Source organism: Phlebotomus papatasi, chromosome 3 (assembly GCF_024763615.1).
Source record: "Phlebotomus papatasi isolate M1 chromosome 3, Ppap_2.1, whole genome shotgun sequence".
Classification (NCBI taxonomy): Eukaryota; Metazoa; Arthropoda; class Insecta; order Diptera; family Psychodidae; genus Phlebotomus; species Phlebotomus papatasi.
Window position 1 is genome coordinate 34,636,533 of NC_077224.1, and position 24,874 is coordinate 34,661,406.

Here is a 24,874-nt window from a genome sequence, read left to right on the forward strand (position 1 = left end):
AGATAAGAATATTCCATGAGACAATACCTCATAAAAAGTTTGTGCTTCAATCATCTACTGACTCTGTTGGGGTGGACATCGAATTTTAGGTGAAAGTGTTAATAAGATTCTGTAATCCATGATGACGTCAATAGGGATATCCGGGAATACCATGGATGACCAACAGAATGGTAATTTAACTAATTTGCATGAATAATAGTCCTCAAATGGTGACATTGTTATGTGATTTGGGTAAATACACTAAATGCCAATTTCCATAAACACTATCTTTGGTGATGTATGCTTCATAATGCAATTGTTGCAAATTGTATATTCCGACAGGCAACGAGAGCAAGAACTTTGAGGAGGCTATTTTAGCAACGAAATTTGGACTCTTCAATATCATCCTCTTGGCAAGTTGTATGATTTGGTTTACTGCTTCCCTGATTGAAACAACAACATCTGGAGTCATCTTGCCCATTGCGCAGTGTGACCTAGACTTAGACCCAAATCGTAAGGGATGGCTCACTTCAATTACCTTCTTCGGAATGATATTTGGGGCTACTATATGGGGTATTATTGGAGATATATATGGACGAAAAATAATCATCTCCGGAGGAGTTTTTCTGCTTGGGATATTCAATATTGTCTATGGCTTTAGCACCTCATACTACATGCTCGTTACTCTAAAATTCTTTGGTGGAGTTATGTGAGTTCTGGTGCTAGAACCTACTTCTGAAGGATTTATTAGTGACCACTTTGTTGTGTTTTGAAACAGTGCCAGTGGTCCAGTAGCTGCCTATATGGTTTACGTATGTGAATTTCACGGAGTTAAGTATCGAGTTCGTGTTTTAATGCTTATGTCTGCCTTTATAAGCATCGGTGCTGTGAATGTTATGGTTATTGCTTTGCTAATTCTAACAAGACCCATCAATTTTACCATTGGTTCCACCGAATACCATTCTTGGCAAGTATTCTTCTGGGCATGCAGCATAATTGGTAAGCGACTACACATTTTTTAATTTTTTTTTTACAAATATCATTATTAAACTTGAAGATACTCATAAATAGAATTTGTCAGAGATAAGAAGCAGAAACTCACATAATGGTTTATATACCAAAACACTCAATATCTAGAGAGAGAATCTGAAAATCTGATCTACTATGTATTCCTCAATCCGATTTTATATGCTTATTGTGTTGAAAAGTCGAAAACATTATGTAAATCTACTATATTAAATTTGTTTGGAAATATGTTTGTAGATTTTCAATACTTGTGTGTAACATGTATTTCAGTTGATACCGTGTTCTATAGTTGTTTAATCTTTTGGAAATAAGAGCGTATTCTGCTTCCAGAAATATTACTTATCGCTTAAGTGCTTATTTACTTCTTATATAGTTTTTCACTTTCACTTGAATAATGCGGCAGCTAAATCCTTAGTGAAATTTTTTATATCAGAATTTCTTTACGATTTTAGATGGAAAAAGTTATGGGATAGAGAAATAAATTTAACTTATGTTATTCAGTTGCTGAAGTTTTCGTATAAATTTTAATGCACATATGGTATAGGATGACTGAAGAGGTTACGTAGAGCCATACATGAACGGTAAAATTATAATTTAGTTGGTTGACACTGCTCTTCGAATAGACTTAGCCTTAATTTCATTATTCCATTTGGACCATTTGGATATTTTTTTGCGCTTAACAATTCTCTAAAAAGTTATTAGAATTTCATATTTCAATTTTTGAAAAGAAAAATTTGAATTTCTATGTAATTCATTCATTTATTTTCAACTACTTATTCCTAACGAAGTCGCTGGTTAATATTGTTAAATGCTGCAAGTATTCAAATCATCGAAACTTCACGCGACTACCGCTAGGAGTGCTGAAATCTAAAAATGGATTTTGAAAAATTTGATGCCTAATATCTCGAAATTTCCATTTCGAATTTCAGTTACAATTGTCGTAAATATGTATCTTTATGTGACTAAACAAGCTGGAAATAATTTAAGTAAATTTAAATTTACTTTAAATTGAGGTAAATTTTTACACTAAAAATAAATTGATTAAAATTATGGATTTTTCTTCCAAGACTTGACGAATAATAAATTATATTTGTTCTTTTTGGAAGATTTTAAAACTAAATGCGTTAAGTTTTGAATATGATTTGAGTTAAAATTCCCATCGAGCACAGTTAGTTGAAAAGTGCAGCATTTTCAACATATTTTTGCTGAGTCGATCAGCAAAAATATGCTGACAGGTTAGCAGTTCTCGAACAAAAAGTGCTAACTAAATATATGGAAATGGCACTGCCTCGCGAATTTCGTTTTAGGGTTAGCACAATTCAGTTGAAAATACATATACAGTAGAGTTCCTCAAATTGAACATTTGGGGGGTATAAGATGATATTTCTCACTCCACAAATTTGAACAATATTTTCAAAAACGTAACGTAGTTCATGTAAAATTCATTTTTTTTCTAAATTAAGGAAAATAGCTTTAGAGAATATCAATGAAATTTGGTATTAAATAGGTGGAATTTGTTGAGGAAATTAATATAATACGACAATATTGAGGAGACACCAGAGAATAATAGTTCCAATTCAGATTCCATGCAAAATTTCTTTTACATTAACCTCATATTTTACATTTTGAATGCATTTTGTATTCGGGGTATTGCATTTGTGGAGTTCAAATTTGAGGAACTCGACTATAGTAAAAACAAAGTCAATAACCAGCTTGCCAAGTTTCTATACAACCCTTCTGAAAAGAGAGTAACAAAAAAATCAATTAGTATTGAAAATATCACACTTCAAACTTAGAACATTCATGCTTATAAGCACCCTGTCCAAAATTATGAGCCCTCAGAAAAGAATTATCTCGCCAAAAATGTTATTCAGTCTTCTTATTGTGATCCTAACCAATAAGATTAGGTTAGGATTCAGGGACAAATGTGACATAAATCAATTGGATTAGATTTTTAGCGGGATGAGTATTTTTGTAAAGTTAGAAACTATAGAAATATTATTCTAAACTTCTGTGTAGATTTATAGATACATCGTTAAATCTCAATTAAATTATTGCAAATAATCAAAAAAGCTTTTTGACTCTTTCTCATCACATTAATGGTCTATTATCCAAATTATCTCATTTTCCTATAATATTTGAAAAGGATCTTATATTTTATTCTTGCTCTTTTATTTTTTTTAACCTTTCGTCTCTTATTTCTTTTTGGTATAGACTTAAAAATCCACAAAAATAATTTGTTTCTATGGCTTTGCTACCAAAAACCATAAAATGAGGTTAGATTGAATATCAAGTTACTCAGAATTCCTTTTCTCACACTCCCAAATTTTTTTCGAACGAATTGGGTCATATTTGGACCCGTTGGAAAGGACTTGAAATTTTTAAAAAGTCTAAATTGGTTCCAACCTCTTATGAATCGATTCATAATCGATAAGTAATTTTTATCAGAAAATCAATTTTTTACTCCTAAGCTATTTTTGACAATCTTTTGAGTGATTCAATCTGTGCAATAAATCTGTTGTTAACTGATAAACAGAAAAAGATGCAAAATTACTCTTCATATAGGGTAAGTGTGCCAAATTCCGACCAGTTTGCAATTTCGGCCATCTTTTTTGTTCCTCGAATTTCCATGAATTTTTAGTTTTTACATACTATAGAGATTATACATTGCAAAAGAATAACAAAAAAATTAGCTTCGACAAACGAGATGACGTGAAAAAGACATTAGAAGAATTCCTGAAGGGCAAGGAACTATGAGAATGAAGGTGGCCGAAATAGGGCACCAAAGCTATGGCTAGGGGGAGGCTTTGAACTTTCGCACACAAAAATGATGTTCAAGTTCAGTGATTTTTTCTGACTACCATGCAAACCGTATGGATTCTCCAACTATGCCAAAAAAATGTCTTACTTATAAGGTTCATAATCCCACCAAACAAAATCCCAGGAAATCCTTAGATTTTCCTCCAGAGGAAAATGAAAATTGAATGGCGATTTGTCCGATAGATGAATCAAGTTTCTATTATCGCACACGATTCACGCCATCATTGAACACCCCATTTTCACCGTAAATTTTGCACCGGACACTAAAAGTTGCACATCATTGTTTAAAGGGAACTCTAATCTACTTGATTAAACTATTTTTATAAGGAATAAAACATTTTAATATCACTTTTTTGGAACTTTTATGAGAGATGTTTTATTGACATTAAAAACCATTTTTTTGCTTGATTCTACGAGAATTTCACTCCGGAAACGGTTAAATCTGATGAATACTTTCTTGAAAAGTCCAAATATCACCAAATTTACACGAATCAATAAGTTTTTAAAGCTAAAAATTGACTAAAACTTTGCAAGCGAGAAGACCACACAAGATTCCACCATTCCTCCACGGAGCCGGATATGCACAAAAACCTTTGAATGCGCATCATTGAAGATTTCCCTGTTCCTGCAGCTGCAGGAATCGGGATTTAGCACAGATATTGAGCTTCAGCAGGTGAACAAGCTAAAATTTTCACAAAACATCTTCTTACGGACAATTTCTTTTCTTTGACATGAAAAACAACACAATAGTGAGGTTATGTCAAAGATTGTCAAAAACCAGTTGTAAACTGTGTGAGCTTATTGTAGATGTGATTCTTTCATTGCACATTCAGTTTGTGCAAGCTTGAAAAATATTTTTATATCAAAGAAATGCAAAATTGCTTAATAATTACTCAACTGCAACCTATTTGAGTCAAATTACTTCTTGTTTATCAACTTTACGATTTTTAAGTTTTCCTTTTTAGTGGTGGATCAAATCGGTAGATTACAATAGATGTGAATATGAGGGATCGCATCTAAAATGAAGTTTCTTGGAAAATGTGAGAGAAGCCATGTCTTCTATGTGCGATCGATGAATCTGAGTCAAGTTTGTGAATTTTGTTCCACCCACAAAAAGTGCCTGTTCAGCCTAAAAGATTTTTACTTAAATCTGATTCCTAATAACCCTTCTACCCTGTGTGATAGTAGTTTTTCAGAAAAGTGATATTAATTGTGCACAATCGTATGAAATATTGCACAGCAAAATTACAGTTTTGGACCTGTTTTTAATTTTTGTTTCCTAAAACTAGGGGAAAAGGATTAGACTCCCAATTTTTTCAGGAAAGGTGTGATTTAAGACTAGCTACTAAAATATATGGCCATCAGTGAAAGTTATAAAGTAATACCGGAGAAATTCGAAGTGTCCGATGGTAGCGTATGTGCGAAACATCAAAGCCTCCCCCTACATTTTTATTCATTTTAAAATGTATTAAGAATTATTTTGGAGTAAATATAGAGGATAAACTGTCTACAAGGTTCTAAGCAACACTCCTTAAAAAGAAGTAATAAAAAAAATAAATTTCTATTAAAGATATTACATTTCAAACTTGAGACTTTGGCGCTTGCATGCAACTATGCCGAAATTTGGCACACTTACCCTATATAGCGTTGAAGTCACGAGTTCGAACATATCGGAAAGCTGGGACGCTTTTCCATCACTTTTTAATTAATAACTTCTCTACAAAACTGAGATTCTTAATCTGAATGATATCCAATTTCATAGTTTAGCGAGTTTTGATGGTTCAGTGAACTTTTTTAACTGCTTCTATTTTTTTTCAGGATTATCTGGTGGTTTTATCTCTCTGTTCTTGCCAGAGAGTCCAAAATTTCTCATGTCACTTGGGAGAAATGAAGAAGCACTTAGAGTTTTTCAGCGTATTTACAGAATAAACACGAGAAAGAGCTCAGATTCATATCCCGTAAGATGAGATTCCATCAAACTGATGCACTTGCCGCTCAACACTTTTTTTTTTGTTTTCCATGTAGATAAAAAGTCTAAAGGATGAATCCAAAAATGCTAGCGAAAATCAACAGAACGTGGTGTATATTGCAGAACATCACGGAAAAGCCGAAAAATCTCCTACCTCAGTTATTTGGAAAGCTTTTTCGCAATTTTTACCACTCTTTAGGCCACCATACTTGGGAAAGTGCTTACTAGCAGGAGGAATTGAATTTTTTCTGCTTCTTGGGTAACTTTCTTACCATTTTATATACTTGCCTTTTCTATTTATAGTTGTGAAATTTCCATAAGCTTCTTATATGTATTTTTTTGTCTTTTGATACTCTTCAGAGCCAATACCATGAGATTATGGATGCCCCAAGTATTTGCCCTTCTCTCGGACTCAGACTCCAACGATGGCATCTGTGAGCATATTGTGCAGCCAGAGATTTCAAAATTCGATTTTACCAATCACACAGATGACAATGTTTGCCAAGTGGTGAGTAATCCTTATTCAAAAGCATGCCCAATTATATCAACAACAAAAGAGCTTTTCGAACAGAACACAAAGAGAAGGTATCAAGTACAGGCTTCTGGTTGTGGTTTCCAATTTTCCGGAAAAGGGATTTTAAAATTAGCATCATCATAAGATTCAAATCCGGATAATTCCACGAATAACGTGCAAATGCATTTGATTAAGCGACCCCAATTGATCACTATCATTCAACCAACCTATAATTGATATACAAATTGAGCTTCAATTACACCATTTGGCTAAATGCCGGGAATAGGGACATTATGCCGTGTGTACAAAGAGAACAATCGGACAAATCAATCTGCAAATTACTGACAAAGCTCTGCGGTGAGAGCTTTAATGGATTTGGTCACCCATTTTATCATAAAATTTCAGTGATTGTCTCACGTTCAGGTGATAATTCTAATTTCAGCTCAACGATAAAAGTATCTACGTGAACTCGATAGTCGTCCAAGCTGTTGGTGTCCTGGGCGTCTTCCTGGCAGTCTCTTTGGTCACCACTGTAGGAAATAAAACCATTCTCAGTGAGTATTATTCTCAATAATCATAAAAGAGATACCTTTAGGAGATTCCCAAAAGAGCTCTTTTATCTCCTCCCACATTCTAGTTGTGACCAGCATGGTGGCTTCTGTGGCTACAGTGGCCATCTACTTTGCCAAAAATTCTGTGACCATCGTGATTCTGTACAGTTTGAGCGTAGGAATAGCATTCTCTGGTCAAGCTTCCTTCAACAGCATCGTTCCAAATCTCGTACCAACGGCTTTCCGCTTCACCGTAATCAGTGTCTCGGTAACCCTGGGAAGGCTTGGTTCAATGCTAGGGAATCTCATTTTTCCAAATCTCATGCAACTCGGATGTTGGCAGCCTTTTATAACAATAGGCTTGGCTTTCTTTAGTACGTTTTGCAACCGGTTAGGGGAAACTGGGGGCACCACCAAACACGGGGTAGCACCAAACAGTGCATTTTTTAATAGAATATTCGACTTCAGAGACCAAGACTTATAGAAATTTATAGGCTTTATAGGGATGCTTGTCCACTGTAGAAATGGCTGAGATAGTAGTTTAGAAATAAAAATTAGTGTTTGATGCTACCCCGTCTTTGGTGGTGCCCCAGTTTCCCCTATTTATTTTTTGTATGTTTAAAATTTACCATTTTTTTGCAGTACCCGCTGTGTTGTGCTTATTTCTTCCAAGAACTACGAAACAACCCTTATCCTAAACCCTATAATTTTAAGATATTTAATAAAATTTTAAAAATTAAAAAACAATGGAAATTTTTTATCGTTAGTGGTTTTCTCTATTTTACAAACATTTGCTAAAAGTGAACTGTACGTGGTACCAACTTCTAGTTTTCAGCAATTTTCTTAATTGATCATTATACCGAAAAAAAAAATTTCGTAAAATTGTTCGAAAATGTAAATTCCTATTGGAGACTTACAAAATGAACGAAAATTACATAAAACCCATAAAACTCTAGAAAGTTCGTAAGAGTATGTACTTTTTTCACAAATATTGTTCGTAACTTTATGCTTAGCGCACAATAACTTTTATTTTGTAAACATGTTTTCTACGTTTCAATGGGAATGAATGAAATATAGATCTAGTCATCTCGCTCACTCTCACAGGAAATTTTGAAAACATGTTTACAAACAAAAGTGATTGTGCGTTGGGCATTATAATTTAACGAAGATTTTTTGTTCTCTCACAAACATTTGTTCGTACATTTTAGATTGCTTGGCAGAAATTTACGAATAAATGACAAAATTATACGAACATTTTTTATGTGTTTACAAGCAGATGTTTATAAAAGAACAAACAATGGTCGCTAAGTGATCATGTTATGCCCAACGCACAATAACTTTTGTTTAGTAAACTTGTTTTGACTTTTCAGTGAGAGTGAATGAAACATAGATCTAGTCATCTCGCTCACTCTTATAGACAATTTTGAAAACATGTTTACAAACAAAAGTCATTGTGCACTGGACATTACGATCAATGTTTGGGAAAATGTACAAATTTCTAAGAACTTTTTAGTGAGCTACACAATTTACGATAGCATTTCGTAAGTCTCCAATATGAATTCACAAACGTTTGTGGACAATTTTACGGAACTGTACCAACCTCCATATTTCGAACATTTCGAACATTTCGAACGATTTCTCTGAAATAATGTCATGCTGTTTGTCCGTCTGATCCGTCCGACTGCCGCCAGCTCTACAGGCCAAATGGTTTGAGATAGAGATTTAGAACCTTCGAGGGACCACCACCCCCATAAGCCAAATCAAGGACAGTTAACATGCCCTTCATTTTACTCTCATATCTCCCCTTCCATCATGTCTTTTGGGCTTATTCGAAAGCGCATCTTGCGTTTTTTTCGTTTTTGGATTTGGAGATTACCCAGATATTTCCGGATATTTTTATATTACCCGGATATTTCCCTAACCGACAAATTCTTTATGCAGACGGAAATTTGTCAGATTTCAAAATGAAACTGCCGAAATTTCTGCAAAATTACATCAAAATTTTGGCAAAGGTGATTCCGATCATTGCATTGTATTAAAAAGTCTGCAGAATATGGGCACTTTCCTCAAGATGTCATGTCGTCAAAATGAATTTGGAATATTTTCTCTGAAATTATTTATTAACTTAGTGGAATTTATAAACATAATTTTCGTGTTGTATTTTATAATATTATATAGAAATATTACTAAGGTATGTTGCCATGAAATTGGTTAAATTGGACTCTAAAATATATTCACGACCAAAATTTCTGCTTTTTCTGGTGAGTTGTACCAGAAATTTCTTGAGGAAGAATTTTTTTCACTATGTGATTTTCAGTTAAAGACTATAAAATTATTCATTACTTATGAAAAACGTGTTTTTATTTCTTTTCAAGAAGTATATTTTCCTCAATTATTGCAATAAAATGCAGAGATTTGAAAAAAACCTGAAACAGCCATTAGGTAAAGGTGTGAAACTTCTAATCCGACACAAATTTGAATAACATTGGCTAATCTCCCTTACGATCGCTAGTGCGGTTAGCATTTCATGGTCGTTCGGAAAGAGAAGAAGAAGAAAAGAAGTCCACATACGAAAATACCATTGAATTATTCGTAATAACGATTTTTCAAGATAAAAAGTTAAAAAGACTCTAAAAAGCGTATTTCTCAACCGAATGAGGTCATGTTTGGGCCTTTGAATTCCTAACAAGCCCGAATTGATTCCAATCAGTTAAGAACCGATAATGATCCGGTTTATAACCGAAAACTAATTTTTATTCGAAATTTTATTATATTGTTCCTACACTGAGAGAAATCCGAAAAAGTTAAAATAACATTCCGGAAATGTTTATTTTACCCTGAAGTATTGATCCGAAATCAGTGTAAATATTATGCCTTTTAGGTGTATTATGGGTTAAAGGTACCCTTCTTCATGTTAATTTAACCCTTAAAAAGGTGTAAAATTAACATTTAAAAATGTTGATATATTTTTACACCTAAAAAGTGTTAAAGTTATGAGGAAAAAAGTTAATCGCACCCTCTTTTTTTTCTCAGTGAAAGCCATTTTGGGCGATGTTTTGAGTGATTATTAAATAGATTCAAATCTTTTGTGAACCGGTAAACTTAATAAGAAATTGTATAGTGAAAAACACTCTGTGAAATTCTTGAACTTGTGAATACTACTGTTTCACTGAGAAAAAAAAGAGGGTATGCGATTAACTTTTTTTCCTCATAACTTTAACACTTTTTAGGTGTAAAAATATATCAACATTTTTTAATGTTAATTTTACATCCTTTTAAGGGTAAAATTAACATGAAAAAGGGTAACTTTAACCCCCAATACACCTAAAAAGGGTAATATTTACACCGATTTTGGATCAATACAGGGTAAAATTAACATTTCCGGAATGTTATTTTAAATTTTTCGGATTTTTCTCAGTGTTTCCTCATGAATTGAGCCAATAAAAAATATAGGTAAATAATGTAAAAGTACTTTTGAGGTAATTATATGTCACGAGTTCTATCACTTCGCAAAGCGTGATGTTTTGTCACCCCTTTTTGAGTCTATAACTAAATGCTTTCCTCTAATCTAAATGTCTAAGCTAAATAATCTAAAGTGATTTTTTTAGGTCATTACGAGTGATTCATTTGTTCTTCACCTTCAATTCTATTTAGGAATTTATACATGAAGAACTTCACCTGAAAGTAATTATACAAAATTAAAAGAATAAAAAATTTCAATCAAATATGCAAAAAGAAAAAGAATATAAGAAATTGTCAAACACTATGTTAATAATGATGATTAATGGCTTATTCATAAAAAAAAAGTGAAATAGGGCATTCAAGTTCATCGTGATGTGTTGACAATATTGATTTTTCGCATCTTGCTATTTTTTTGAACCTCAAGCTTCATAAAAATAAATCTTACTTAAAATATATTTTTGCTTACTTCTAGGAAAAGTCTTTCAGGCTTTGCACATCCTCTGGCTTCATATTTTTCTCATACTTCTGTAATTAATCTGAATCTGACCTAGTGGCAATATGTTTTATGAGCTATAGTCTTAAGTCATACATTTCTTCAAAAAAGAATTGGTCAAACTATTAAAGGAATAGCGAAAAAAATATGGAAATGTTCGAAATACTTCCCCTACTTCAATTGCTTTATTTATTCATGCAACAGAAAACATATTTTTCATCGCTTCACGGAGTCTCTGTTACTTGTTTAATTCAATTTTAAGAAATTTACTGGAAAGACTGGAAAGTTGTAACCTTCTTCTACCTTTGTACGGTCTGCTTGGTCTTTTTCTTCTGAGAAGTTTTCAGCGCTGATGAGGTCACAGCAGATATCATTTCATTACTTGAAATCATGAATAACATATCATGAAAAATCCAAATTTAAAAGATGCCCCACTTCCCCCAAAGTAATTTTCCATCATGGGAATGTTTCAATCGTTTTCATTTTTATATTTTTTTGCTATTTTCATTTTTCATCTCATCGCATAATAATCATTCATTTTTGTTAAGTGTTACATTATACATAGAACATTTTGTTCGAGAAAAGCATTTATTACAAAAATTACGTATAAGTAAAATAAAGCTGAAAACCATGTTTTTTTTTACTCTTTTTACTGCTCGAACTTAAAGAGAGAGCAGTTGTAATCGATTAAAGTTTCAAGGGGTAACTCATTTCCATTTTTTCTGACAAGGGTTTCTGGTTTTTCGGGTTTCGCGATGCAGAAATTGGGTTTCTCGAGTTTCGCGATGCAATTCTTGGGTTTCTCGGGTTTCGCGATGCAAAGAGTGGGTGGGTTTCGCAATGCAATTCTTGGGTTTCTCGGGTTTCGCGATGCAATTCTTGAGTTTCTCGGGTTTTGCGATGCAATTTTTGAGTTTCTCGGGTTTCGCGAAGCGTTTTTCGGTCAATTGACGAGGGTTTCACAATGTGAGTTACCCCTTGAATGGATTTCAACTTGTCACCGTCCTAGAACAAAAGGTAAGAGATATCAACGAGAATATCAACTTCCCAATAAAAAAAACGATATTTATATGCGTTTTTTCTTTTCCACCCTCCATCTGTCTAAAATTATGTTTTTTTTTTGGTTTCTCTCGAAAACGGCTCGTACGATTTTTTTTTAATATTTGAATATGTTTTGGAGGTGGTCCAGGTGAACATTTCGTCCAAACATACTTACTTACTTACTTATAACCTAAAAAAATCGTGATCTTGAATTTTTGAAGTAAAAAGTCTTACTATACATAGAGTTTATTTTTCAACCGATTTGAATAAATTTGAATTTTTTGGAAAGATCTACTAGAGCAATTCCAATCCGACTTCATCGGTCGCAATTGATAATGTATCGGTTAAGTACCAGTAAATGACCAGTCTTTTTTAAATATTGTTTTTTTCTGTCCGTAAACTTATTACCCTTATTACCCATAAGGGTCAAACGGTAAGAGATACGAACTTCGGATCTTCGGAGGACCCCACCATAAGTCGACCCAAGGAACCTTATTATGATCTTTATTTCCCCCAAGCCCCTTCCATTCCCTCCAAAATCCATCTCTTTAATCTTTGCCATCTCTTTAATTTGTTGTTCTTTTATTCTTTCCCTCGTTTCTATAGGGGAGACTGGGGCAAAAAGTCACAAATCGAAAAATTCAAAATTCAATATCTTCCAAGATAAAAAAGATACCGGCTCAAATTTTTTTCTGTAGATAGCCTCTATAGACCTTCTTCAATGTCGTAAGTTTCTTAGAATTCGAACAAGGAATTTAGAAAATAAAAAATATCGAAATTTTTAGACCTATTTTTGAAATATTTTCCTTGCAGAAGATAACAATTATTACCTACTTATTTTCCAAAATTGATGCACTGGTGAATATTTTCTAAATAATTTGGATTTTCTGAATACGAATCTGCTGTCTATTTTAGAATTTCACAAAAGTTCTTTTCTCCAGAAATCCTTTTACAGTAGACTCTCACTCAATCGGCTCTTTTTCAATCGGGCGACAAATTTTGCTGACAATTTTCACGTTTAATTATGAAGCTAATTTGCTCAAATTCGCTGTAGTTCTTCCTATTTTATCGTGATTCTTTATAATTGAGCGCTTGTTGTGGAATTTACAAAGGCTTTGACGCTCAATTCTATTGCTAAACCGGATGACATTTTGCCCTATATTCCCGATTGAGAGAGAGTCTACTGTATTAAAAAATGGCCACTTGGGGTAAAAAGTAACAAAAGGTATAGAGCAAAAATAAAAAAAGCGAAGCAATTTCTGATGTCTCACGGCGAAAAGAAACGTCATTATCATGTCTCGCCGCTTGTTGTTTGCATTTGGTCAAACGATTTGCAGTCTTTTGTGTGTATTTTTTTCTAAAATAGCTTGAAAAGCGCTTTTCTCGTTTTCTCACTTTTCTCGCAGAGAAAACGGTGTTTTACAGAGGTGTAGATGAATAAATTTTCTATGAAAATATGTCCTCTAGGTATTTTTTTCAAATTTACGGAAGCCTGTAATGAAGCGAATCAAAATATGATAATAATACCCCATGTCTAGTACTGGTACTATTTGCCCAAGCATTTTTGAGAATGGTCACAAAATTACCTTTTAGAAATTGGCTCGATAAACGTATTTCCTTACAAAATAGAGGAAAATTACTTTCACAGAGTTGTAGAGCGGTAAATTTCCTATAAAACTGCGCTAATTAGAAATTTTTGAAGCGCTCGAGTAGCTTGTAAAAAAATAAAATAGGGTAAGTGTGCCAAATTCCGGCCAGCTTGCAATTTCGGCCACCTTTTTTGTTCCTCGAATTTCCATGAATTTTTAGTTTTTACATACTATAGAGATTATACAATGCAAAAGAATAACAAAAAATTTAGCTTCGACAAACGAGATGACGTGAAAAAGACATTGGAAGAATTCCCGAAGGGCAAGGAACTATGAGAATGAAGGTGGCCGAAATAGGGCACCAAAGCTATGTCTACATTTTTATTCATTTTAAAATGTATTAAGAATGATTTTAGAGTAAATAAAGACGATAGGGAAAAGTACCCAGGCTTGATCCTGTAAAATGAGTTCCCAGGTTTGTGATTATTTTCTGATTAACACACAAACCAAAGCAATTCTTGCACTACGACAAAAAAAATATATCACTTATTAGGTTCATAATCCAACCTCATATAGTTCCTGAAAAACCTTAGATTTTCCTCAAGAAGAAAATGAAAATTCAGTGGCGATTTTTATACAAGTTGGGTCCGGAGCCTTCCTGTATAATAATTGATTGGACAATTCGGAGGCCCATTTTCACTGCAAAAATTTCACCGAATACAAAAAATTGCACATCAATGTTTAGACGGAACTCTAATCTATCTGCTTAAATTGTTTGTACGACTGGTTATTAGATTTAAAATCACTTTTATGTAATTTTTCTAAGCCGTGTTTTTATGACATTAGGGCACTAGCGAAAACCATTTTTTCACTTTGAGTCCATGAAAATGTCACTCTGCAACCTTAAAACTCAGGCAACAGGGTTGAAGGCTATGTCAATTGTCGATAAAATTGGCGGATTACAATAGGTGTAATTATGAAAGAATCACATCTAATGATAGAGTTGCCACAATTAAATTATCATTCATGGACCCTTTTTAAAATATAGGATGGACACAGGTAGAATTTATAAATTTGTCACCAGGCTCAAAAACAGTGTCCCCAAGTAAAAATATTTTTACATAAATATTAATACTGATGAACCTTCTATGTGCCTATGATAGTAATTTTCCTGAAAAGCGACATTAATTAAGAAATACTTATGAAATATCATGTATCGAAATTACAGTTTTGGACCCATTTTTAATTTTTGCTTCCTGAAACTAGGAAAAAAGAGCTGGGATCCTAATTTTTTTTAGGAAATGTGAGGCTTAGGACCAGCTATTAAAATATATTGCTGTGAGTCACAATTATTGATTAACGTAGGGAAAAAATAGTTATTATCAAGCTTGGATCGTATCAAGCATGGTCACTTTCCCCTAACTGTCTACAAGGTTCTAAGCAACACTCCTTAAGTAAAAAGAATAAAAAAAATAAATTTCTATTAAAGATATTACATTTCAAACTTGAGACTTTGGCGCTTGCATGCAACTATGCCGAAATTTGGCACACTTACCCTATCCGTTTTGTGACTTTTTGCCGCAGTCTCCCCTAATATTCCATATTTCTTCCCTGCTGCATTCTCAAATAAAAACCGTTGTAGCTTTGAATCATTAACTTCAGTTCCCATCGTAAGAGGGCAACACCAGCGGGTTAAAAACGTCATCCCCTCAGAGCGCAAGTCCCTAGAAAAACTTCCTTTTTCTGCCCAAATGTTCAGATCCGGGACAATCACACGGTCTGGTGGACTCTTCTCAGCCATCGCCAAACAGTCCAAGTTGATAAATATCAAGCCAGTGAATCGAATCACCTTCACATTTGATCCATTCAGTGAAAAATCCACAGAACTGAGGTTAGAGAAAATGTTTGCGGAGGGAATTCATGAGGTTTTTAATGAAATACTTTTTTTTCAATTGCAGGAGGTTCCTCTTTCAGTATTCCTTTGCCAGGGTAAAAGCTACGAATATCAATTGCAAGTATAAGACCAATATTGTGTGTGATGGCTCACCTCCGGAAGTGCTCTTTGAATTGACCAAACCGTCCGGAGAGAAGGAAAAACTGAGGGTTCTGTGTGAGAATCTCACGTGCCTAGAAATCCTTCAGCTCACAAATAAGCACATAGCGCAATATATTGTGGAACCGGAAGAACCCACGAAGGTGGCAGTGACTAAATCAGCCAAAGCAGGAAAGGTTCAGGCAAAGAAACGATGAAGAAGGGCCATTTGGACATGATTGAGAGGGTTTACAATGATTTCCCTGCCTTCTCGGATATCTTCACCGAAGAGACTTTCTACATCTTTGCATTTTGCTTCGTTCTCTTCACCATCCTTGTGGCCTTTATCCTGTCCAGGTTCATCACTCTGAAGCCCATGGATTAGATTCATTTATTAGAGAATAATCTTCAATAGCTCCCCATGTGAATAAAATGTTGCAAAAATTGCTTTAATTCTTTTTTTTTTAAAGGTGTATTGCGATTTTTCTGAACTTTTTATCAGACCCTCGTCAAAGGGAGCCGGGCCCGTATCCTCCACTTTGTGAGAGAAGATTTTACGCGAACTTCTCTCCATGACATTTTCGCATATTTTTCCACATGCCTTCTCTCCGTACCCACGAATATCGGCGAGAATCAGGCGAGATTTTCGTGTGAAATTCTTTGTGGAAATCGCTTTTTGACAATCCGCGCAATTTATGGTCGCAAAAACAAACTGAATACTGAAGTAATTATAAATTCAATGAATGAATAAACAATTAAATAACATTGTTATAAGCTTTGATTTATTCATCGCGACTCCTCTTAACACTTAAATGACTGCAACGGCATTTCACGCCAAATTTCTTTTTTTAAATATTTTACTACAGTAAAAAACTTAAAAAAGGCCTCTTGCATTTGCAATAAATTCAATTATAAATAACGTGTATAAAGATTTTTTTCATTTTCTTGTGGTTTTGTATATATTTTCTGAAAATTGTAAAACTTGTAAAATAATGCTAAAGTGAATTTTCAGAGATTTTTGTAACAAAAAACTAATTTCCATTGATTTTTTTCTTTTTTTTTAGCAATTTGACAAGGATTATAGGATCCAAATCAACTATATATTTTCCTGTAAAATTTAAAAATTGTCATTTATAACTTTGCTCTTTTTTTATTTGAAAATAATAAGTAAAATTCCAACAGGAATTCGTAAAAGAAAAAAGTGTAAAGTTACTTTTCACCTTATTTTTCTCTGCAATATTATTCGGCAACAATTCTTATTACTTATTTTTTCATATATTTCACATTTTCTTATATTTTTTCTGATTTTTCAAACCAATTTTCAAGAGATGAGGCATATTAAATGTTAAGAGGTTACGAGTTTTCGTCAAGAAAAGTTTTCTAAGTCGCTAATTTGGTATTGTTTTCGGATTTGACTAGTATTTTTGTAACATTTTTGCAATACTTGAGAACCTCGACAAATATTCATGATATTTTCGCAATATTCGATAATCAATTCGCACTTACGCTATTTTAATGGCAGTTTCAGGATTGTTTGATTTTTCGATTATTACAGAATTAGATATAGAATTTTATTCCCTTTCAGCATCCGGTTTTATCTCTATTATAAGAACTTATAGTCAATTTGAGAAAAAAAAAGATCGTTGAATATTTTAAATTTAGAAGGTACTGTACTTATTTACAATCACTCAAGGGTAAAATTCAAAATTGATACATTTTTCGCGGAAAATTCTAGACATTATCCGTTTTCTTTTCTATTTTAAGTGGAGTATTTGAAGGAATTTTCACAAATAAAGACTTTATTAACATAAAGAAAAGCATTTCAAACATTGTAAATAGTTTTTCAATAGAGAAGTTACAATTTTTCTTAGATTTTATGTCGAATAAAAAAGGATAATATAGAATATCAAGAATATCACTCAATATATTTTTTTTCTAATTCAAGGAAGAACACGTAACTACACGATTTTTAAATAATTGTTCAATTATTATCCATTTATTAATTTTAGAATAAGTGATATTATTTCACTGCTTAAAATATTTCTTGAGATCTAACAATTTCAACTTACTAAAAAAAACCTTTTCCCGATAAACTCCCTGTTTATAAATTATACGATCTTTTTTCTCCGGTTTTAGTTAAAACAAAAATTAAGAGTTTTAAACTAAGAGTTCACCGCCAAGTAAACTCCTAAAAATCTGTTCAATTTCGTGTTTATTAAGAATATAAATAGGTTAATCAAAGATCTAATCATTAAATGGCCACAACCGTTTTCTTATTTACGAGAGCTGAAACAAAGTAATATTAAAATACAGTACAGTAGAGTCTCTTAAATTCGAACGCACGGGGGGTATTTTTGACATTTCTCACCTCTCAAATTCGAACGATTTTTTCAAAACCAACGAAATTTGTGTGAGATTAAATTGTACTTTGAATCAAATTCCCGTACTTTTTCTCGCAAATCTTAGTGGTAACCTACTTCTTTTTCATTTTACACGACCATAATGTATGTAAACATTCAGGAAGTTCAGGAAGAAGCACATAAATATGATTTTCATTCACCAAGAATACGAACTTTCTAACATAACCTCACAATTGACATTTTGAATCCAAACGGCGTTCGAATTTGAGAGATTCAGATTTGAGAGACTCTACTGTAGTAGACTCTCTCAAATTCGGGCATATGGGACCGAAATGTCAGCCGAATTCCACACCCAGCGAGCACACTTAGCTGAAAAAAGTAGCGTTTTCAGCATATTTTTGCTGAATCGACTAGCAAAAATTTGCTGACTGATCAGCAGTTCTCGAACAAAAAGTGCTAACCAAATATATGGAAATGGCACTGAATCGCCAATTTTGTTTCAAGGTTAGCAGAATTCAGCTGAAAATACATATGTTTTCAGCTGAATTGCAGTCGGTTAGCATTTGGTGCTCGCTGGGCAGACGAACTTTTTGAAATGCAACGATTTTTTATTCATGTGCATATAGATATTGAGTTTACACACTCATATAACGTAAATTGCATTAAAATCCCTCAATAATGCAAAATCACATCAAAACTAAGCCAAACCCTGACAAATTTGAGCATATTTGATTCATTTCATAATCATAATCACATTTGAAAAATGACAACAATTTTTTTTCAAATGTAACTGCTGCCCGAATTAAAAAGTAGCCCGATCTTAAAAGAGCCGAATTTGCGAGAGTCTACTGTAATAAAAAATTTGGAAAATGATTGTTATTAAACTCAAAAAATTAGAAAAATAATTAGAGTAATAATATTAAAAAATAAATCGAAATTCCTGCAGTTTATTAAGAAAAAAACTTCATTGAAATTATTTATTATAAATACAGTAGAGTCTCTCAAACCCACCCGGCAAATTCTGCAGAATTCTGCAGAAATTCGTCAGATTTGAATTACTAACTGCCGAAAAATCAGCAGAATTTCTGCAGAATTTTGTTCTAAGGTGGATCCGATCGTTGTATGAAAATTCTGCAGAATTTTCTGCAGAATTTCTATAGAAAATTTTAAAATTATCGGCAGAATTTCTTTAGAGTATTTAGATGATTTCTACATTTCTTCTACCCTTTCTAATGTTTCTAAACATTATTTTAACTACATAAAAATATGTATTTCAATTTATTTAAAATTCAATTTTTATTCAACAATTTTACGTGAATACTCTCTTTTTTTACAATATTATTATAATGTTATAATACAATATTATTAAATCAGCCATAATAGAAAATACGAAGGGGAAGAAAATGGTTAGAAAACACGAAAGAAATTCACGATGCTCACGAAGTCGTACGACTATCCCGAAGCCACACGAAGTATCCGATTGAATGACAAGAAACGTTAAAATTTCAAAAGTGCAGAATTGCAGATCGAAGTTTTGCTGGGAATCTGAATCTCTCAAATTCGAACGCCGTTTGGATTCAAAATGTCAATTGTGAGGTTATGTTAGAAAGTTCGTATTCTTGGTGAAAGAAAATCATATTTATGTGCTTCTTCCTGAATGTTTACATACATTATGGCCGTGTAAAATGAAAAGGAAGTATGTTACCACTAAGACATGCGAGAAACTACGGGAATTTGATTCAAAGTACAATCTCACACAAATTTCGTTAGTTTTGAAAAAATCGTTCGAATTTGGGAGGTGAGAAATGTCAAAAATACCCCCCCCCCCCCGAGCGTTCGACTCTACTGTACAGTAGACTCTCACTCAATCGGCTCTTTTTCAATCGGGCGTCAAATTTTGTTGACAGTTTTCACGCTCAATTATGAAGCTAATTTGCTCAAATTCGCTGTAGTTCTTCCTATTTTATCGTGATTCTTTGTAATTGAGCGCTTTTTGTGGAATTTACAAAGGCTTTGACGCTAAATTCTATCGCCAAACCGGATGACATTTTGCCCCATATTCACGATTGAGAGAGAGTCTACTCACTGTATACGGAAATTGTATTTATTAAGTGAAATAATCATTTAAAAACCATTTAAAACTTTTAAACGCGATATTTTAATTTATTTGCTTATTTTCTATGTAAATTAATCAAATTCTCACCGGGAATACCACTCGAGAATTCTCCCTGATTTTTGATGAGAAAAATTCCAATCGAAAATTTCGTGGATACCAAATAGGCGAGTTCCACACGGAGAGTTGGCTTTTTCCACAAAATCAAACTTTCACATCTGGAGGATACGGCCCCTATGAAGCATATGCATCATTGAGCATAAAAAATCATCACAAAGCCATTTGAAGCTTTCCGGACATTCTGTAAATAGAAAAAAAAACATTTTTCGGTTGCGAAACTCATTGTATTTTGAGCAAAAGAAAAAGATTACAAATGGGGCTCATATTGAACAGAAAAATAGATAAATGTAGCGAAGCTGTCCTCCTCTGCAGCATTTGCATCATTTCTCCTCGGGAGTCGCCTTGCTTTCGGCCTTCTCAGCCGACGACGACGTGAGGCTCTTTTCCAGGGCCTGAAGGAAGGATTCTGTGTCACCATCATTGGCAGCAGTCACAGCTTCCACGCCCAAATTGAACTGGGAGAAAACTGGGCCCAACTGCCCACTCTGCAGGGCATTGTTGAAGAGAGACAAGGCCTGCTGGAACTGTGGAGAGGCTACTGTGTCGCGGATCTGCTGTTCCACGGGCTCCTTGGCGGCTGTCTTGGGCAGGAAGGGTTCCAGACCCTGGCGACATTCTTCATCCGTCAAAATTGTGCTGAGGGATTCAGAATTGAGGATTGCTGACAATTCCACAGGTTTGGCTCCGCGATTCCTCTGGCCAGATGCAGCCTGACCAGATGGTGAGAACTCAGACAGGTAACTCTGAAGTTCACTCAGCAGAACATTGGTCTTGTCCGTGGCGGAATTGGAGCTTTCAGAGGCTGTGCCATTATTGGTGACTCTGGCTGAGCCCGTGGTCTTCTTGGGGGCAGCTGGCTGACTGGCAGAACTGGTGACCGGTGGCGGAGTCACTGCTGTGGCACTGGCAGCTCCCGAGCCACCACCGCCAGTTGAAGGAGTATTCCGAGCCGATGAGCTCTCTGAAGAACGTGCATTGCCCCCAAAGAGACTACTCAGGCCACCAATCTGACCAACCCCACCAAACAGCTGCATCAGTTGCTGCTGGCTCATATTATTCAGCATGTACTGCAGATCACTGTTGTCTGCCCCACGGCCTCCAGATGGTATATTCGTGGGTGGATTGTTGATGACATCATTGATCCGACGGCACCACTCATCATCCTTATCCGTCTTTGTCTCCTGCATCCAGAAGAAGAGCTTCCTGGAGGATGACTTGAATTTCAGCAAATACACTCGTCCGGAAGTGCATTGCTCAATCTTCTTGAATTCACAGTCATCCGGAAAGATGATGAGATCATCTTCAGTGTTGCCTGTGGTACGATCCTTCCAGCAAAAGTGGATAAGTCCATCGTCAGACTGATACACGTACACGAGCCCCTTCCTATTGTCCGGATGCACCATTTTGCCCACCATATTCATCCGGCCAGCGCGAAATTCCACCAAGTGACGACTGTTATTGGTGGAGGACAGTCCCGTTGAATTTGTATTGCCGAAAATCGGTCCACTCATGGTGTATTTGTTGAGAAAATTACGATACTTTGTGATAATTTATCTTTCGCCGTGACTCCACTGTTTTTTGACTGTCATTCGAGGTCTGACAGCGTTGTCAAAGCTGAGTACTAAAAGAAAACCCCGGGGGTCTCATGCATCAATTTTAAACGCGAAAGATTCCATTAAACAGAATAATACAAAAATAAATAAGTTAAATAAGAGAAATTAGAAATTATAATCGACAAAATGAAAGATAAGGAATTACATCTTGAAAAATGTGTAATGCAATATTTAACTAATAAAAAAAATTATACAGAGAAGATGAAAATAAAAAATATTTTCTAATTACAGTAGACTCTCACTCAATCGGCTCTTTTTCAATCGGGCGACAAATTTTGTTGACAATTTTCACGTTTAATTATGAAGGTAATTTGCTCAAATTTGCTGTAGTTCTTCCTATTTTATCGTGATTCTTTATAATTGAGCGCTTCTTGTGGAATTTACAAAGGCTTTGACGCTCAATTCTATCGCTAAACCGGATGACATTTTGCCCTATATTCCCGATTGAGAGAGAGTCTACTGTTGTAGCACAGGACTACCCCAAGGTAGCATACTTTTTCGACTTTATTCAATTTGTACACTCTAATACGGATTTACATCAAATAAACGTTGAATGAAGACAATATTTCACTGTAAATCACATACGATATAACAATGATAATATCAAGTAAAAATAGAGAACTTAAAGAGAAAGCAAATGAAATATTGTGAAATTTTCAAAACAGAATTGAAAAAATAAACCTAAGATTAATAAAGATTAATCCAGAAAAATGTAAATATTTTGATAATTCAAAAATTAAAGAAAAACAAAAACCAAAAAAATTAGGCATTCAGGAAATAAAAGAAGTCGCTAGACATGAAATATTATTAGCATATCGTCGGTTGCGTCTACCTCTGTCGTATTTGCATTTGTTTTGTATCTGCATTCGGAGCAGCTACAATACAGACGTCCCCTCTTGCGTGAAATGCTGACACAAAAGAAATGTAGATACGACAGAGGTAGCCGCAACCGACGACATATTGACAAAACTTAAGATGCAGAATACACAAAAAGGTAATTGAAAAATACAATGTAATAAGTGTATATTAATATATACTTAAAATATTTAGTCAAAGTATAAGGGACACACAAAATTCCTCATGATAATTTATAAGTCCTTGATTAAATCGAGATTAAACTCCATAGCACCAGTAATTTTTTAGCTAGAAAAATTATTTGACAACAACATATTTCAAGTTGTTAAAAATAAAGCAGTTAAAGTTGCAATGGAACTTACAAAATCCAAGTCAATGCCTTCATTATAAGATGATTCCGACAAAATGCCTGCTAAGCTAAATCTAGATGAAAACACAATTAAGCAGAGATCAGATTAAGATTCCGTCGGCTCCGAAGACTATTGTAAGTCTACTTACAATAGTATAAACATCAGTGAAAAGTGTCTCGTTCTTTAAGAGCGAAGAGATTAATTTAAAATTGTGAATAAAAACTTATTTTGTAAAAAAAAACTTAAACTTTTTTACTTTATTAATATTTTATTAATTATTTTTAGGATAAAATAATTCATTGTCCAAAAATTATTTTTGTTTTTTTGGGTGGCTCGTGACCCACTGATCTTAACCCTTTAACCCTCTATCAGGTAAGACCGTCTCAAGACGGTCTTCACAAAAATCACATTTACTGCGATTGCAAAGTTTTTATTTATTTAAAAGTGATATAGTGTCCTCGGTAATAGTCTTACTAAAATCTTTTGGAAGTTTGAACTCATTTTGACTATTCGTTTTGTTGCTATTCCCAGTTTTGTGTGACAGGTCAGAGAAAAAGCAACAAAAAATATTTGTGCAAAAAAACTCATTTCCAATTTCCATAAAAATAACGATTTAAAGTTATCTGACTAAAATAAATTTATTTTTTACTGAAAGATATGTCAGTCTACTTTGTATATTTCATTTAAAAAAAATCGAAAAAAGTAAAAATGTGAATTTTAGAGGCAAAACGAGTTTCAAATTTTTTTTATATTTTCTCACCTAGCGCCTAAACTAAAAGAGATAATGAAGAATTGATGGTTTTTTCGACTTTGTTGGACTATAATTATCCAAGAAAACATTTTCTTACAACTTTTTATTACATATTAAAGAAAACACTGGAGGTATCACACTAGAAAATTTCACATTAAAGTTAAAGTGAAAAGTTGCTCATTAAAACTTCTAGAATCACTCGAAATAGCTGATTAAGTCAGGACACATTTCTAGAATTGCTCAATGTCACTATGGCACACGGGTTGTCAGATGAGTGTTTTTGTTTTTGAAGCATTTCAGTCGTTTGAGCGAAAATGTGCGATTTTAGTGAAGAAGAGGAAGTTTTCCTCCTGTACACTACTTTTATGTCATGTAGAAGGACCTGCTAAGCGAGAAGAAGGAAGTTGTGAGCGAGAGATTGGCTCCTAACGCGACCTTCGCATGGTGTCGTTGAAATTTTCTGGGGCGTTTTTTTTTGGACATAATAATTTTCTCCGGATGACTTCGGAGGAATTTAAAGAGCTACTTCATATCGTAGGGCTTTATTTTCAAAAGAAGACTACGAAAATAAGGGAGCCAATATCATCTAAATCCCGACTGAGGTGTGAGTTCCGGCGATTGGTGACTCAATTTGTCGCAAATGGCCTGAAAACCATCAGATCGGCTGCCTATATTTTTGTATTCCCGGCAGTAGTAGTCCCAAATGGTGGTTTCGTTATGCACAGCCTGAATTAATTCGGCCATATCTCATTTGACCACGAAATCGTAGAAGTTTATGAAGGAAAATAAAATATAGATCTAACACATTTTTGTTTAGCTTTTTTCTTACTTATCCTCTGCAGCGATCTTTTTCAAGGTCTTTTGTCCTTTTTCCATCTCGTGCGCGATAAATAGTAGGTATTAGCACTACTTTTTATCACAATTTAATCATGAATAAATTGATGAGAAAATTGTGGCACAGAAACTACCCGAATGATTGCAATAAAGTAGTACCTTATGAAAATTTAATGAGCAAATTTTAATTTTGCTCATAAATTTGCTCACTTCTCATTAATTTGCTCATTAATTATCAATGGTATTTATGCTATTTTAATCTATTCAAACCAATTTTTTGACTCGAGTTCACTTTTTTATCACGAAATGAATCGATTTCTAAAAGCTCTTGACGAAAATTGCACATTAGGACACATATCAGCAACAATTAATGTGAATCACATTAAAATTTTAATGTGAAAT

General features: G+C 33.9%; 4 protein-coding genes across 5 annotated transcripts; 3 read left to right on the forward strand and 1 right to left on the reverse strand.

The window, feature by feature from the left end:
• LOC129805407 (putative transporter svop-1) lies at positions 1-7,603 on the forward strand. Of its 2 annotated transcripts, none has more exons than XM_055853291.1 (9): positions 1-231; positions 322-688; positions 758-978; positions 5,644-5,783; positions 5,851-6,053; positions 6,155-6,302; positions 6,751-6,862; positions 6,946-7,233; positions 7,502-7,603. In XM_055853291.1, the coding sequence occupies exons 1-9, from the start codon at positions 189-191 to the stop codon at positions 7,555-7,557; spliced, it is 1,578 nt and encodes a 525-aa protein (XP_055709266.1). In that variant the 5' UTR covers positions 1-188; the 3' UTR covers positions 7,558-7,603. The 2 variants fall into 2 exon arrangements, with proteins under 2 accessions (XP_055709266.1, XP_055709265.1); XM_055853290.1 differs by having other exon boundaries at positions 1-170.
• A 7,514-nt stretch (positions 7,604-15,117) lies between these two features.
• Positions 15,118-15,929, forward strand: LOC129805408 (uncharacterized). Its single transcript, XM_055853292.1, has 2 exons — positions 15,118-15,335; positions 15,403-15,929. Exons 1-2 carry the CDS (start codon positions 15,196-15,198, stop codon positions 15,692-15,694), a joined length of 432 nt encoding a protein of 143 aa, XP_055709267.1. The 5' UTR covers positions 15,118-15,195; the 3' UTR covers positions 15,695-15,929.
• On the forward strand, positions 15,691-15,929 carry LOC129805409 (uncharacterized). Its single transcript, XM_055853293.1, has one exon. The coding sequence runs from the start codon at positions 15,691-15,693 to the stop codon at positions 15,859-15,861; it is 171 nt and encodes a 56-aa protein (XP_055709268.1). The 3' UTR covers positions 15,862-15,929.
• A 4,342-nt stretch (positions 15,930-20,271) lies between these two features.
• Positions 20,272-21,696, reverse strand: LOC129805410 (proteasomal ubiquitin receptor ADRM1 homolog). Its single transcript, XM_055853294.1, has one exon. The coding sequence runs from the start codon at positions 21,578-21,580 to the stop codon at positions 20,390-20,392; it is 1,191 nt and encodes a 396-aa protein (XP_055709269.1). The 5' UTR covers positions 21,581-21,696; the 3' UTR covers positions 20,272-20,389.
• Positions 21,697-24,874: the final 3,178 nt, after the last annotated feature.

What these genes read in the sequence shown, in the direction of transcription:
- LOC129805407 (XM_055853290.1), top strand. Translation starts at nt 119, where the DNA reads ATGATGACGTCAATAGGGATATCCGGGAATACCATGGATGACCAACAG. An exon ending in AAATTCTTTGGTGGAGTTAT is followed by an intron (nt 689 to 757) that starts GTGAGTTCTGGT and finishes GTTTTGAAACAG; the next exon opens with TGCCAGTGGTCCAGTAGCTG. An exon ending in CTGGGCATGCAGCATAATTG is followed by an intron (nt 979 to 5,643) that starts GTAAGCGACTAC and finishes ATTTTTTTTCAG; the next exon opens with GATTATCTGGTGGTTTTATC.
- LOC129805408 (XM_055853292.1), top strand. Translation starts at nt 15,196, where the DNA reads ATGTTCAGATCCGGGACAATCACACGGTCTGGTGGACTCTTCTCAGCC. An exon ending in GAAAAATCCACAGAACTGAG is followed by an intron (nt 15,336 to 15,402) that starts GTTAGAGAAAAT and finishes TTTCAATTGCAG; the next exon opens with GAGGTTCCTCTTTCAGTATT.
- LOC129805409 (XM_055853293.1), top strand. Translation starts at nt 15,691, where the DNA reads ATGAAGAAGGGCCATTTGGACATGATTGAGAGGGTTTACAATGATTTC.
- LOC129805410 (XM_055853294.1), bottom strand. Translation starts at nt 21,580, where the DNA reads ATGAGTGGACCGATTTTCGGCAATACAAATTCAACGGGACTGTCCTCC.